The following is a 17,197-nucleotide window of genomic DNA, read 5'->3' as shown; positions in this document are numbered from 1 at the left end:
GCCTGGAGCGAACGTGTAGGCCTAGACGATCAGTAAGAACGTATAGGTGTAGGCCCTACCCACCCAGCGAGTGATGCAAGTTTAGGTGGCGAGCTCAGGTGTAAGTGCGATGCGTGGGGAAAACAAACGCGTCGGTCAGTTCACATCTGGGTGTGATCCCGTCTGGGGCAAACATTGTATCGCTTCATCGAGTTTTACAACGTGTATGTGATCACATTCACGATAGTGGTTGATCTTTGACGCGACGGACAGTTTATTGATCTCAACTTTTTACTCTTGGTTGATCGGCTGTGCCCGCCCGGGTTTTTGTTTAGCAAATTATGATCTGAAATGCGGGATCTTAGCCGAATGTAGACCATCAGAGCGGGATCTTAAGGGTAACTTTTGTATAGTAAAAATTATGTTTTCCTAAAACAACGGGATCTTAAGCGAACCGGGATCGTAAGTGGCGGGATCTTAGGCGGAGACTACTGTACTAGATTTCTGATAGTATTACTACATACGTAGATTTTGGAAAGCCACTTGTAGACCCATGAATTCTTGTAGTGGACTCTTGCCAGATCTATCTCAGTGATTCCCCACCAACATAAGCCGTCTGAGCTTTTCTAGATGCATTTTTAGTGAGTTCTGGAAAGATTCTACATGTCCGGAAGCCCCTTAACGTAAACATCGGAGATTTGTGGAACTATTTTTTCTGTAAGATGAAAGGTCTTTGTGTATTAGTTATTGCTGTTTGTTTTGTGTAAGTTTCTGATATAGTGCACTCATAGTGTTTGTTTTTTTACTCCTGATTTCTGCAAAGAAAAAAAAGATGGCTTGTCTTTTCTTTTTGCTTTTCTTGTCTTACATTCAAATTTTTTTTTTTTTTTAAATCCAACATAGTCATCTTCTCATGAAAAAAAGTGATTCAGTCTAGCTTGCACGTAGCAAAGTAAGGGAGATGCTGAAATCTTTATGTATGTACAAATTTCACTATGTACGATTTTTAACTGTAAAAATATATTCATGTTCATTTGCAAGAAAAAATTGGAACCTGCAAATCTATTTGTTAAATGCCTGTTTTTGTGTGCGTACGAGACTGTCATTGTTTTGTTTTTTCTATTTTTTTTTTCTTCAGATAGATGACTGTGTAGCAGCGGTTCGAAGGTCTTTCTCTTGTCAGGTGAGATCATGTGAAGTAGTATGTTATGTAGAACTGTTGTTGATGTGGTTGGTGGAGGGGATGGTGATGACAGTATTTAATACAGGGGAGAAGGGAACCTTGTAATGACACTCAAGCAATAACAGTGATATAGCTTTCAAATGAAAAATAGATGATCTTGGAGTTTAATCTTTGAGCTCTCTCTCTCTTGCCCTTTTTAACTCCCACTGGAGTATAGGCCACCAACAACTTTCTCCAGCAAAGCCTGTCCTGGGCGTCCTTTTTTATCTTTGAGCAAGATGCCGTTACTCAAGCTCAACATAGAAGGGGGGGTGCTCTGCAGCAACCAACAATAATGTCTTTATATTGATTGTTGTTTCCTTTATAATTTGTTATATTGATCTTATTATGCTCTAACAGTGTAACTGGTTTTTAAAAACTTTCAGGGCACGAAAAAACCCTTTTGATATAGATGATGAGAGAAGACACAAAAGATAGCCTTCAGCACTTTTTAACTATTTATTGTGTGTGCTGGCTCAAGATTTTTTAGGGCCGGCTGATTGATTTTGATTACAGTAGTAGAACAGGAAAGAGTTGACCCTTTTCTTTATGGCACACGGAGCATAAACATCATTGATATAGCACGCTGAAAGATCGTATCAAAATGTGTCAGTTCCTTAACTCTTTATCTCCGGCAAGCCGCTCTCAGCTGCTCGCAGTCAGAACCGCTGTACTGGTGAGCCGCTGACAGCAGCTCGCGCATATTCCTTTACAACGACTTCAACATCAAATTATTTTTTGGCAGTCAGGTCTCTTTTACCTGGATTTCATTCATTACATGAAGACCTATTTAAATAGGTTCACTTGTTGTGATTTAATGACCAATTTAGTGGCGTTTTTGTCATTTGTAGATTTAGTACCAAAAAGGGCCCTGACATAGTGGGTTTACCCCTCTTGGAGATAAACATTTTAAAAGTAAACTTCTGCTGTCATTACACAATGGTTTTGAAGTTGCCATTGGTACTGATGGCAATATTTGTGACGCGTCATGGTGGAAGCAGGCGCCCGTCAATTTTTGTGCATGTGGAGTTACAGGTTTCATCTTAAACTTAAAGCCTGTCCATTTGCCTTGTTTTTTATTTTAAAAAATATCCCCACCAGCATAAGCCTTCTGAGCTTTTCTGGATGCATTTTTTGTGAGTTCTGGAAAGATTCTAAATGTCAGAAAGCCCCTTTACCTAAACATCAGAGATTTGTGGAACTATTTTTTCTGTAAGATGAAAGGTCTGGGTGTATTAGTTATTGCTGTTTGTTTTGTACAAGTATCTTATATAGTGCACTCTTACTGTTTGTCTTTTTGCTCCTGATTTCTGCAAAGAAAAAAAAAATGCCTAGAATCTAGTCTTTTCTTTTTGCTTTTCTTTTCTTACATTCAAATATTATTTTTTTTAATCCAACAGTTATCTTCTCATGAAAAAAAGGGATTCAGTCTAGTTTGCACGTAGCATCTGAAATCTATCATTTTCCAGCTTTGAAAGGTCATATCTAAAAAAGTAAAACAACAGCTTCTTTCAAACTTCCCAGGTAGGTTGCCTCAAGTAATGCAAAGAAATGCTGAATGTTAGTTATGCGTACACCTAATATAGAAGTGAAAATATAAGACATATACTGAAGTCAGGGGAGCGCTTTTTTTTCTCATATTTACATTTCGAAGGGGACAAAAAAAGCGCTGAAATGACTAAAAATCGTCTGTCAGTGCAGTATTTTCTTTTGTATCTGCTAACAGGAAGTCTATTCTATTATTTTGTAAAAGTGGATCGGCCGAGAATTTCGTGTCTTTTCATTACTGGATTGGAATAGATAGCAAGCCACTCGAGCTGTATTTTGCGGCTCTCGGTCCAGCGAAGCCAGGTCCGTGAGTCGCACGTGGTAGGGAAAGTGTTAATCAACATTTTAAAATAAAAGCAAATGTGTTTTTTAATGGACATGAAAGGTGTTGAGCCAAAATACAAAAATTTGATTAAAATTCCCAAACCTGCGAAAAAATGCCAGTTTCTTCACTTTCATTATTTTGACGAGTGCCTGATTTCACCATGCTGCCTCACATTTTGTTTCACTATTGTGCTGACTCACTGTGAACTTTGACTCAGTAAAAGCCAAGTGTACTGTAAAGAGTTCTTCGTCTCACCTCTCTGTGTTTATCTCTCTCCCCTCCAGGCTCCAGCAATTTTGGAGACCGTGCCGATTGAGGACTGCCTCTTCTACCCTCCGAAGAACATGGTGGACAATCTTGTCAAGCATGATTTTCTGGGAAGGGCAAAGGTGAATGGTTAAATGTGGTTAGCTCAAAGAGTTGTAGTACGAGAGCTCGTGGCAGTGACGTCGTCACATGTGTTAGACACAGGCGCCTTCTTGCGTTGAATGGCATGGCCGATGTGTCTCTATTCACATGAACACTCTGAGCCCCCAACCCACCTTCCACGTGCTGTAGTGCATTAAACACTTCCCTGCCTCCCACGTTCTAGTGCAAGCTTTTAGGTTTCTTTCCAAGACCCTCAAGATATCTCCATACGAGTCTCAAAAAGTACTCCCCTGTTTGTTGTTCTTTCCCTCAAGCTCAGCATCCCAGAGTGGGCACTCGCAGCCCCCATTCATTTACGAGGGTGAAGTCACTGCCTCAAGCTCCAGTATGATATCTAAACCTCTTTGAATTAGCTTCTGCTTTTATTCTCCTTTGAGAAGTGTAAAGTTGTTTTTTAATTGATGTCCTTCTTTTTTGCTAGCCAACACTAAGGGTCTTGAAACTTCTCAAACAAATTTCAGACACACCATCTGAAGTATTCAAATCCCAGTGGTTAGCATTAAAACTGGGTCTTTCACAGTTTGACACTCGTTTTGTTTTGTTTTCTATTCTAATGCTTCTTTATAAGTCACTCTGTCGCAAGTTGGATTTATTTTGAGGTTCTGATGATTTGAGTCGTTTGAATTGATAGGAACGAAGAATGATCTGTGCATGGTCTTCTCTGTTAGTGATGAAAATGTTGGGAGGTGTGTGTGTGTGTGGAGAGAGAGAGAGAGAGAGAGAGCTGATTTCAAGTGTTCCTTTTTCTGTTATATCTAGATTTGCTTGTTTATTTATGCAGGTCTCAACTCGTATTTTCCAGGTGATATCATCTGTACAAGAGAAAGATATTGAGTACGCAGTTGAACAGAAAGAAAAAGATGTTCTAGTGCCGGTATGTAATTGAAATAAAACCAATCAACCTTTGATATAAATCTGTACAATTTGGTGGTTGTGGTCTTTGTTTTGAATGGTTTTTCGATAAGATAAGAAACATCTTTATTGTCTAGATCAGTGGTTTTCAAACTTTTTTCGCCCACCGCCCCCTTTTTCACCCAGCCAAGTCCCAGCGCCCCCTACTCCGCCCCAACCATCAATACGACATAACGACATGCATAATATAATAACAATCACAAATAAAGAGAGAGCTCAAAAAGTAGGGTAGAAAGTAGCGTGCGTAAATTCTAATGATTTAGTTCTGAATATTAGTTGAGTCACAAATCACCATCATTACAGAGTTTTAAATTAAGCGTGTATGAGAGATAATAAAACACATTTTTCTCCAATCTTATGCAAGGGGATTGAGAACAAAATACTGTCATTTTATGCATATAGTTGTCATCGGTACTAAACGACCAGTGTTATTAACATCAATAAAAATAAAATATGTATTATCACATTTACAGAAGCATAACGCCAAGAAATAAATAAATAAATAAAAACGCCCGTAATCGTTGGTTTGAAAACAGATTGACATTATCATTATGAAACGTTTTCTCCCATCAACGTGCTGCAATAAAGTTGCCTGGGATTTGTATCAAATATCTCCATTGTAGAAAATAAAAATATTAAGTTGTTCAAATGTGAGAAACCACACGAAAGAAAAAGTATGCATGGATCTTAGTCTGTAATTATCATCGTCATCATCATCATCATCATCATCATCATCATCATCATCATCATCATCATCAGTTTCATCAACAGTGGTAGCACGTGCACATAAAAAACTCTGTTAAACAAGTGAATGTTTTGCTTTTTAAAAAAAGAGAAGAAAAAAAAAGAAAAGACACATTGAGATATCAAGTAAGAGCAAACTACGAAGTAAGCATGCGCAAATAAGTTATTGACACTACCCTAATGGGAAGGATGGACCTGCAAAGACGGAACCAACTTATTAACATCAGGTTTCAGATTGGTCAGAAGCAGACGCAAATCGCTACGTTTCGTCAGCAACCTGGTCACTGCACTGAATCCCCTTTCTACTAGATAGGAGGCGGGAAAAGAGATGAACAACAACTTGATCTTTTCCCACAGGGAAGGATATTTGTCTTGCACAACAGTTTTCAACCAGAATGACTGGTACGGCTTTTTGAACAATGGTTAGATTTCAAAGTCACATTTCATCGTCAGAAGCTCTTCTTCAATTGCTACTAGCAAGTTATCATCTGTTTCAGTGTTCAATGGGTCCAGTATCCAGTATTTGGACCAGTGCTTATAAAAAATCCACGCTACTTTCTACCCTACTTTTTGAGCTCTCTCTTTATTTGTGATTGTTATTATATTATGCATGTCGTTATGTCGTATTGATGGTTGGGGCGGAGTAGGGGGCGCTGGGACTTGGCTGGGTGAAAAAGGGGGCGGTGGGCGAAAAAAGTTTGAAAACCACTGATCTAGACAATAAAGATGTTTCTTGGACCAGTGCTCTTTACACTATATACACAGCCCTTAGCAAGCATTTTACAAAATCATGGATTGAATTATCATTTTTATGCCGATGATTCCCAAATGTATGTTATTGGCACCATTCAAGATCTACCAAACATGATTTCCATCACTAAACAATGTTTTTATGAAATCAAAAAGTGGATGACAGTAAACAAATTGAAACTAAACGAAGAAAAGACAGACATCATTCTTATAAAAAATCCACGATTAAATAAAGATCTGGAAAGTGTCAACTTTGATTTATATGGGCATATGACATCTGTAAAGAAGTTGTCAGGAATCTCGGTGTATATATTGACCACCACTTATCAATGGGCTCGTTTGTAGAATCTCTGTCCAAATCCCTTTATTTTCAGCTGAGAAGGATAGGCCTAGTTCGAAAGTACTTAAGCGAAGAGACCACAAAAACACTGGTAACATCTCTTATCCTATCTAGATTAGACTATTGTAACTCACTCCTGGCAGGTCTGAACAACAAATATTTGAATCGTTTACAAGTAATTCAAAACAATGCCGCTAGACTGATAACAAGATCTAAAAAACGAGACCATGTCACTCCATTATTAAAAGAACTGCATTGGCTCCCTGTAAAAGAACGAATAATATTTAAAATCTGCGTCATGTGTTTCAAATGTGTAAATAAAACTGCTCCTTTTTATCTACAAGAACTTCTCAGTATATATAAACCAGGGAGAAACCTAAGATCATCGAACGATAACACCCTACTTGTGACACCTGTAAAATCATACAAATCATATGGAGAGAGATCTTTCTCATATCTTGGTCCATTTATGTGGAACAGATTACCCATGAAACTAAGACAAATAAGAACACTTGATAGCTTCAAAAGACATCTTAAACATTTTCTGTTCCTACAGGCCTATCCTTCATAAGCTTTTAACGTTATCTTTCATTACATTTGTTCTTTTCCTATGTCTGGATGAAAATAGTCTCTGTGTGTGTGTGTGTGTGTGTGTGTGTGTGTGTGTGTGTGTGTGTGTGTGTGTATGTGTGTGTGTGTGTGTGTGCATTAATGTATATTGCTTGAGAAGAAAGGAAGTAGTAAGAAAGGTTTTTGAAAAATGGGTATTCCAATGTAAAGCGCATTGAGCTACTTTTTTTGGAAATGCGCTCTTTAAATGTTATATATTATTATTATTATTATTATGGAATTTCCAGTTTAAAAATATCAGGAGGCTAAACCTTGTCTTCATATCAGCGTGCAAATCTCTGAGGTGGTTGCTATATATATTTGTAGTTCCTCGTCAGAAATGCGCCCTTCTTTCAGTGTCTTCGTCAAGCTAGGAAACTGAGAAATTTTCTTCTGCCAATGTTTCGGCGGATCATTTCCAATTTCGACAAGAATGATGAAAGCCTTGATCAGGTTGGTGTCATCCCCTTGCAGCTGAAAGTTGAACTGGTTGAACTTTGTGAAAAGATTTGTGAGGAGCGCAATGTTGTTCTTGTGTTCTTTCAGTTTATTGCAGACTATAATAATCACTGTCTGTTTCTTGAAAAAAGCTCCAGCACAGAGTCAAACAGGCAGAACAATAATTGTGTTCAACAGTTTCCTTTCGAGAGCCACCAGACTTCAATGTGCAAAAATAAGCATTGAAAGTACTCGTCATTTTCAGTCGCGAGTTCAAAGCGTGGACTTTGATATTGTTCACACACTTGATGCCAATGACCAGTGTGCCATGCAGACTATCATTCAGGTTTTTTACAACCAAATTCTGTCTGTGAATGACACAGTAAACAGTAAATACTCCATGGACTGATTTCTTCAAGAAGTTCATAAATCCACGTTTCCGACCTGCCATCGACGGTGCCCCATCTGTTGCACAGGCATCTGTATTGGTCAGAGGGATCTGTTTCTCCTCGAAAAATTCTTGGACCACTTTGAAAATGGACTCGCCTTTGGTATCTGTTTCCGACATTTTCGCAAATATAACAATTCTTGCATTATTTCCTCACCTTCTATGAACTGATATCCAGTTAAAGGCTGAGCTCACGTCCTTTCAGCATTTTGCACAGTGATTCCTCAACATTAGCTGACATCTCATCTAAACGTTTTTGAATATGTATTTGCACTTAGTGGGAAAAATTTCAACACAGGCTCCGGGGCACGTTGCAGGACTGTGCTGACCACCTCTCTTATCGCAGGCAATATGAGGTCCTACCGATAGCATGGTGTTTCCCTGCCTTTGTAATTAGCTGAGATAAATTATATGTTGCTCGTAAGCCTTCATCAGCTTGATCGACGTTGGCTGCAAACATCGGTTTCACTGATTTTCATTTCTGAAAATTGATCTTTAGAGTTTTGAAGTTTGCCACATCTTTGTCAGATTTGTCGTGATGAATCTTCTTTATATGGGATTTGCGGGCTGGGAAAGAAAGTTCTTAGTTATAAGTGTAAACTATGCCTAAGCTATCAATTTTTGTTTTTGTTTTTGTTCTTTTATGTGGCTTTTTTCCCCTCATCATGTTTTATGTTGCATGTCATGAAAATTTCACACCGCCCCTTAGCGCCCATCAGCGCCCCCAATCGCCTAGTTTCGCCACAGCGCCCCCCAAACTCTCGCCCTTTTTGAAAACCACTGGTCTAGATCATAGCACATTGGTTTGGTGTTTTACCACATAGACACATACTCACACACATGCATACACACACTTTCCCCACCCACACACACACACAAACATGCACACACAGACATACGCACCGCACAGGTGCACACCCCATGGCGCACCGGCAGTGGAGTTTTAGTTGTAAAGGGGGGTTCCCCGCCGAGCGCCTTATCACGTCGGGGTCACGGGGGTCAGCTCCCTGTCGCCGCTCTGTCTGGGCTGACTCAATTTTTGGTACTTTTCAACGTACAGTATTAGGTGTATCCTTGTATTTATGATAATTATCATTTAGTGCACCCAAAGCAAACATTTCTGCTCATGAGACCAAAAAAACGACAGACATTGTAACTTGTCTGGTTGTTTCATTAGACGCGCTGAAGTCGGCAATGCTAAATTGTAAAATTTTTTGTACGTCTGAATGAAAAAAAATCAATGTAAAAAAAAAGCCAGACAAAGACTGTCGAACTTTTGGAACATGAACGAAATAACATTGGTGCAGATTCTCAGAAAAGCTGGTATCTGCGCGTATAATAGGAAGCTGTAATTTTGCAACTTTATCCATCTGGCACACAAATTCACTATGAAGTAATTCCTCCAAATACAACTTTATGTGTCTAATATAATGAGGAATATTCGCATATTTTCTCTAAAGCTTATCAAAATTACCCTGATGTCTCTCTACGAAAAAGTGCAAACCGATATTTAGTGCAAGAATACATCTACAACAATGTAATACACAAACAGTAGACTATCTGTTACACTCCATAAATTATTCCTTATTTTTCTTTAAACGTTAGATCTAGGTTTTGTAAGTTGACAGGATAACAGGGATGACTTCTCGTAATTGAATTATAAGAATAATTTCTAGCTTTCCAGTGACACTGAATCAGCACCAGGCTTTTCCAGCTTTTATTTTCGTTTCTATAGCCATTTGCAATAACTGACAATGTTCTTATTTCCTTACATTCATGAGTGTCTGCGCATATGTCCGACACAAAAACTAAGAATGAATGTTAGCTGTCATTTTTTAATTCCATACAAGAAGTTCATCTCTACCCATGTATTAACACACTTTTGTAGGGGCTTTTTAATCTCATAAAATATTATTCTTAGTTGTATGCAGGCTGCCACAGACACAGCATGATTCATGAACAAAGGCAGAGTAACTTTCTCTTGTTAATAGTAGAACAAGAGCTAACGCTAAGTGTCTTTAGTTAAAAAATGCAGATGTGCATCTTTCTTCTCTTATAACTTGACTATTACTATTCGCGCAGATGTAAGATTTCTCATGGTAAAAGACACGATATTCGTAGTCAGTTTAACACAGCTTTTGGAGAGATCTGTCGTGCCTTTTTAAAATAAACAATCATTTATTCAGAAGTATGTAACTAAAATAGGACAAATTGGGTACTCTACAAACACTTGTCTTGAACAAAAACTAAGGCACAGAAATTAACCATTCAAAAACAGAATAAATCTCAAGAAGTTGAGCTTTTTGTACATCCCCGTAATGGTTTGCTGTGTGGAATGGGGAAGAAGTTATATAGTTTCAAATGTAGACAAAAATGCGAACTTCTTAACCGACACCGGCAAAGTCGCTTCAAGGCTCATTAACCCCATGACCCCGAGCCGGGGAGCTCCAGCGGGCTGCTGAGTCACGCTAACTAAAGGTAACAGAATCGGGCGAAAAATGACGCCGTGACCCATATACACACGCACTCTTCCACCGCACATCCTCTCTTCCACCCACATCTGTGCACATAATAATATAATAGTATGCTTTCACTTATAAACAGGCTCACAGTCACATGCATAGTATTAGTTTAAAATGATATAAACAAAATAATGTTAAGCTAGTTACGTACTAGGTATTCTGATTGTAACTCTATTTAGAAGCTGAATACGACATGCAGGTAAACTTTAGTATTGCACACATAAAATGATGGAGCGTTTAAGTTGATCAGTCAGTATCATAATAATAATAATAATAATGATAATGAAGATTATTGCTATAGCGCCCACTCCCGTGGAAACACAGCTCTAGGCGCTCTACAATACTTTACATGAATGCATATACTAACAATATTCCAGCACGCAACACACACGCACATACACACACACACACACACACACACTCACGCACACATAACACGCACACATTTGCACACACATCTTCGCCAAACACACACACACACACCCGCACACACACACATCTACTTGCTTATCACACACGCACGCTTACACATCTTCACGAAATGAGCACATATATAATAAAATAATATACACAATGCAATTCACAAAATACATGAATGGATACATAGTCATTTACATAACATTGTACTGAACATGAATCTACTGACATGAAAATGATGTCAGCAATACAATCATTGCTTTGGATTCTGTGTTATTGTAATCACTTTGTCTGTTTCCCCATAGGCAAATGTACGAGCTGGACACTCAGTGTCTCTGCCAGGATCTCCAAAGGCACTTCATGGGCAACCACTCCGTGGTCAGTCTGGAGAGAACATCCGACTCCCCCCTCGCCCATCACGACCACCACCAAGATTACAGCATGGGTCGCCTAGTCCTGGGTTGAGGAAGAGCAAAAGTGTGGAAAATGTTCTTGACTTTGATACAGAGCATGTTTATGAAGATGTGGATTCTGACTCTGCCCCAACGCCTGTGTCCGACGTATTGCGGGGGAGGTCTGCACGTGATAGTCCCAGCTTTCCTGGAATGAGGAAAACAGGAAGTGGTGTACAGCCGAATGGCTCAGCAGCAAGTGGTTTATCTACAACTGGTAAACCTTCAGAAGTGAGAGCACAGTCTCAAGGTTTCCAAGTGGGTCGTCAGAGTCATTTATCTAAACCCCCAAAGGGAAGAATGGATGATATGCTGCTAAATCCTGCTAATGTACGTTTGTGTATGCCACAGGTTCAGACCCAACAGAACCGTTCACTTCATTCCCAAAGTGTCCAGGGCTCTTATGAAAAGAGAAAAGCTGATCTCACCAGCACATCCTCTAATGACTCGCACAGCCGAGCTGTTCCGTCCGTCCTGTCTAGAGTCCACCCTAGTTTGTTGATGGCAGGGAGTCTGGTACAAAACGATGCTGCTGAAAGATCCAGAAAACCAAGCCCAGAGCAGGGTAGTCAGAACAAATATCCTGGTGTTTCGAGTACAGTTTCCCCTCCATACTCTGCTGCACAACCTATCACAACTTTGAAGTCAACACAGAGCTCTGTGTCACCCACACAAGGGTCAAATACCACACAGAAATCTCCTAAACCACCCAGACCTCCTCCTCCAAGATTTAAAAAATGAATACAAATCTGAAAATGCTTAATGTAGTCATGACTTTGCTAATGTTATGGGATGTTGTACTATTTATTTGAAAGATAATTTATTTTAAAATCATTTATAATTTTACAGACTGTGCTTTCTTGTCATGTTATGCTCAAAGGGAAAGTGAAAGTGTTATGATAAGGTTTCAGCTGTGGGTGAGTGACTTGAACCTTTATTTTATGACTGTGAGATTGTACACTGGCCACAAATGATTTCAGTCCCTGTGTAATTTGTCTGCTCTTGCCACAATAATAAGGTGGATTCGGAATGCGATGTTGTGCTAGAAATTATGCTTATGGATGGTTTTGGACTTGAAGGATGATGATGCAAACCCCATGGTCTGCCTGACAGTCTACCATAACATTGTTTTCTGCCATAAGACCTGCGTACGGTAATTTTATAAACTTATATACCACCGCTCCCACACCGTGATGCATTCATTTTTTAAAATTAAGGGTGCCAGTCACCGCCCCCCGCCGCCCTTGAACAATCTACAATCTACTTCCTCAAAAACATTTTTACAATTGTCAATCAGCCAGTGATAGTCCCAAGTCTGTATAACACACAAACGGAAAATGTTTAGTATTGCGGATCGCAGTAGACTAGTAGTCCTTCAAGTGAAACGGTTGTCAGACTAGTCTGGTGGTAGACAGATGGGCATCAAATGGGCACCAATGGATGAAAACGGCAATGGTTACAGGTGCTATGATAGTGCAATACTGTGAGTGACAATCATCTATTAAATCTATGCCATCTCAGCACAGCCTCACCCGTTACCTCTGACATTTTTTGTCCTTTTCCCAAGAAGACAAGGTGCGCATTCCTACCTTCCAAGGACCAAAGGGGTGTTGAAAAAAAAAACAACTGATGCTGGTGAGGACCAAACTTCAAATCATCAGGTTGAAAGGCGAACATTATGCCTCTTTAGCTACTGAGCCCCCTTGGGACCTTTCTTCATTGGTTATTTTGTGCGAAAGATGAAAGTCTGATCCTGGGATTAGAACTTTGAAATTTTGGAATCATGTCATAATGTATGCTAGTATATATGTGTGTGGTCAGATTTAGAATTGGGGGGGGGGGGGGGGGGGGTGGATGGAGGGGGGGTTGTATGCTAAGTGAGACAGAGGAGGAGAATTATCTTTGTGGGATAGGGTTTGTATCTCAGCTATCAGAGAAATAATGTGTGCTACATACCTGTTCTACTGCACAGTGAAAAGCAGAGACTCAAATAGTTTGATCTTGTAACTCGCATGCCTATCAACCAACCTGCTCTAAAAGTGTACAGAGTGAGAGTAATACTCTGGAAAAGATGGATTGACTTGAGGAAGTAACGGACACCTTAAAATTAAAAGCTCACAATTTCCTGCTTCAAGAAGCTTTCTATTTTGCCAAGACCCAGCGCCTTTACATTCCTGAGTCGCCTCATGGTACAAATAGCAGATTAGTTAAAGTACAAGTTTTTGTAATTTTGTGGGATTAGTAGAAATAGTCAAGCTGTATCAGACTAGAAAACCTCCCATGGGAGGATTTCTGTGCTAATACTCATGGATATAGTCATGATGATGTCTACTATTTAAATGCTTGCCTTTAGTCTTGAAATCATGATTGTTTTGATCTTTGAAGATTATGCTTATTCTTTCTCTTTTTACATTCTGCAAGTAATGGAAGTGTAACAGTTTACTGTTTTTACGATCACGTTTTTATGTTAATGCTGTTGTATTTGTATGATACATTTTTTTTGCAGTGTTTCCTTGTTGCTGACAATTGTTACCTGAATCATTCCTGAATCATTCCACATGTTTCGCTCATTCCTCCATCAGAGTTTACTGTTGAGCAGGAATTTGCACTATACAAATGCTATTACTATTTATTATTATTGTCATTATCATTACCTCATGACTTATTTATATATACATTTATAAGAGTGTCCTGGTGTGGCTAAAGAGAAAGAAAAGAAACCAAGCATTAAGAACTGTAAAATATTGGAATAAAGCATTAGTCAAACCATCAAACGGTGTATGTGCCTTTTGTGATATTGTTGTGTAACATCTTCAGTACAGACCTGTGATACTCATCACGGTTTAGACTGTCCTGTACATGATTTGTGTTTTGTGATATTCTTTTCTGTATCTGAAATGTAAATCATATGCATGCTTCTACTTCGGTCTTTTTTATTTTGGTAGGTGATTTAGACCCCCATCAACAGAATTTAGATCATTCAGGAGGCGGGCTTCAACCCTGCCTTTCAGGGCCAACCCGGGCTGAGAGGGATACAATTATCCAGTAGAAAGATCGAGATACTTGATAAAAATTCTCCCCAACGGTGAAGCAAAGTCAGGTCCTCAGTATGAGAAGACAAAGTGCCTTACCATTACACCACAGACTGCGGTTGCTTCATTCTAATTGTGTATGTTGGTATTAAAGGTATGATAGAGTGATAAAGTGCAATTTATGATGACATTAGCTATTACTGTATTCCTGTATCTTTTTTGATTGAGTATAAATGTAAGTGTGCTGTATTATGATGTAACAGTGACCTTTCTTGCCGTACTGCTTTACAGGAAACAGTCATTTTATCAAGTAGTTTAAGTTTGTAACTTCTTTTTAGCATTATTTCCTGTTTACCCAAATGAAATGGTTGCCATTTTTTTCCCTCTCTGTACCGGTATATTTTAGTTTCACGTTTAGTTAAGATAAGATAAGATAAATTTTTATTGTCCAGATGCTGGCTCATTGGTTTGGTGTTTCACCACACAGACATACACATACATGCATGCATATGGGCGTTTTAGTGTACACGCCTATACACACATACTCTCTTACTCTTACTTATCCTCTCTGCCATACACTCGTGCACTCACACACACTTAATAATATTATAATATACCGTACCTGCACTCATAAACAGACCCACAACGATGCTTAATATAAAATAAAGAGATGTTGGTCGGCAGGTGGCTGTTAGAGCTTGTATCTGATGTGGTGGAGGGGAAAGAGGGGGGTGGGGGGCGAGCAGGCACAAGCATTTCAGGCTTGGAAAGTCGGCAGAGGTACAGGTGTATCGCAATCATTGTCACCCTTTCCTTCGGGTTACAGGACAATGAAAGGCTAGTTAGATGTAGATATGTAAATGTACATAATGAATTGCTCTCTGGTCGGTGGAAACAGACGTTGCTGTATGCTGTGCCATACATTGTGACGCTCATGTTCCCATTTTTTTGCTTTTAATTATAACGAACACTAAGATTCAACTAAAGTGAAAGTCAAGCCCAACGACTTCGTTATTTATAGATCCAAGTATCGCTGCATTAAAATATGATTGAGATAGTAAGCGTTTAATTAGTGATGGTAAAATTGAACTTCTGTATCATTCTTTGTTACAAATCAAATGCATAGGTCATTTACTTCTTACTGGTATTTTGATTTGATGGATGGTGGTTCTCCAAAAAGATGAAATTATTTTTCCCAGTGCAAGCGATATTGCATCATTCATCAGGGTAAAGGAATGGAGTTGTTGAAATATCTTGTGCTTTTTGTATTAATCGATTCAGTTTTACTTTATCTTAATGTCTTGTGTTTCCGGCCAATGCTGTCCTACAGAAGTTAATCATATCAACTATGGTTGAATTTAAATAGAATGTGGACTGCAGAAGGTTGAGACTTTTAATAAGCAGGTGCTGTATGCTTTGTTATTCTACAAATAAAATGTATCATCACTATGTATGCTCTTCCTTTTAGGAGGCCAATTTTGTTAGAACATCCCTCTGTTATTTTCATTTTATTTTGGAATGGAATTTGAGATATTCTTGATTTCAATTTTCAAGCTAGTTGTGTAGGGCCTACATATCTCAACAGATTTCAATTGTGTAGCTTCCTTAAGGTTGTCATGAGTAGGTATGTACTTGTCTTTCTTGCTGTAGTCAAATTTTGACACTCTTTTTTTATGACATTAATGTAGAAAAACTTAGTTTTACTTTGAAATATCCTGAAGGATTTTTTTTTTTTAGCGTTTTTTTGGGGGTGATCAGAAACAGTTCTTGAGCATTGCATTGCAATTCTTTGAAAACATGGACCCTACGCTTGATCCAAGTTACATTTCACATTTCCTTTGAAATACATTTTTGAAAAAGCATTTTTTATTTCTTGAGGAAAACACATAGGGATTCTTTTTAAAAAAACTATTTTTAGTTTGTTTCTTTCCTCCACTACTTACACTCTTGTTTTGCTATTTTCCTGTTTCCTCGATGTGATCACATCTATGGGTACACTGACGAATGCCAAGCACCTTTTTCTTATTCACAGCAGTTTCGAGATAAAAAGGCATCATAACCATGTAAAAAAGGAGTTCTTCCTAAATTAGAATTCTAATTTATTTTGAAAATAGTCACAATTTCACTTTGATTTTTTCACACAAATAGGATAACTGATCAGGCCATCAATGTAGCAAATAAAAAAATTTGGCTCCAAAAATGAAAAAAGGCATTTTTCAGCTTACAGCAAATCTGTTTGGGATCTTTTTAGATTGTCTGACAATAAAACTTAATAAATTATTTGGTCAAAACTGTAAGTTTTTGCCTTTTCAATAAATCTGTGTGCATTTAATATATGTGTTCGTGTTTGTACGTACATGTTTTTTTTGTTTGTGTGTGGATGTGTGCGTATGCATGCATGGTTGCGTACATGTGTGTGTGTGTTGTGTGTGTGTGTGTGTACGCTCGCAAGCATACTGGTATATGTGTAGACCGTACCTCATTGTGCAGGACTTTCCATGGTCCCCTTTGCTGGTAGAGGGAACTTGTAATCAGTTAAGTTTAAAAATTCAAATTACGTGGGGGAAAAGAACAACAACAGTAGCTTTTAATAAAAGGCCATATTTTTGTAAAGGCTCGGTGTGCGCCCTTTGATGAGGAGTCAATGTATAGGTTATACGGGTGGGTGATTGGTGGGTGCTAACTGTAGTTTGGTCGTTCTCTCCTGTCAAACATCTATTATCCTAATCTCTCATCCTTCTTTTCTTTGTATATTACTCTCTGGTAACATCTTTTATCTTCAGCCCCTGTATGACTTATTTATGTTGTAAGTGCCATAAAACACTTATCAAACTAAAACTAAAACTAAAAGGTTATAATACTAAACTTATTATTTGACTATTATTTACTCTATGTTTTTCTATTATTTTGTTTATTATTATTTACCTGTAGCATAGCCTGTTTGTTTAACAAAGACAAATCATATAGAGGGCCTCATACACTGAAAGCGTGGCCTATAATTCAATAATACCGTACATCTTGTTAATGTAT

At 38.5% G+C, this 17,197-nt stretch overlaps 1 protein-coding gene across 2 annotated transcripts in view; it reads left to right on the top strand.

Moving 5' to 3' along the window:
- Nucleotides 1-16,499, top strand: part of LOC101863436 (NADPH oxidase activator) — a 32,474-nt gene extending 15,975 nt beyond the window's left edge. For both annotated transcript variants that reach the window (XM_005098629.3, XM_035969842.1), the window contains 4 exons: nt 1,118-1,162; nt 3,359-3,463; nt 4,306-4,377; nt 10,989-16,499. In XM_005098629.3, coding sequence (XP_005098686.1) covers nt 1,118-1,162; nt 3,359-3,463; nt 4,306-4,377; nt 10,989-11,876 — 1,110 coding nt within the window. In that variant the 3' untranslated portion in view covers nt 11,877-16,499. The remainder of the gene's footprint in view (nt 1-1,117; nt 1,163-3,358; nt 3,464-4,305; nt 4,378-10,988) is intronic.
- The last annotated feature ends 698 nt before the right edge of the window (nt 16,500-17,197 follow it).

The sequence above is a fragment of the Aplysia californica genome, unplaced genomic scaffold, assembly GCF_000002075.1.
Source record: "Aplysia californica isolate F4 #8 unplaced genomic scaffold, AplCal3.0 scaffold00188, whole genome shotgun sequence".
NCBI classification, from domain to species: domain Eukaryota; kingdom Metazoa; phylum Mollusca; class Gastropoda; order Aplysiida; family Aplysiidae; genus Aplysia; species Aplysia californica.
Note: the sequence above shows the minus strand (reverse complement) of the source record. Positions and strands in the feature narration are given on the sequence as shown.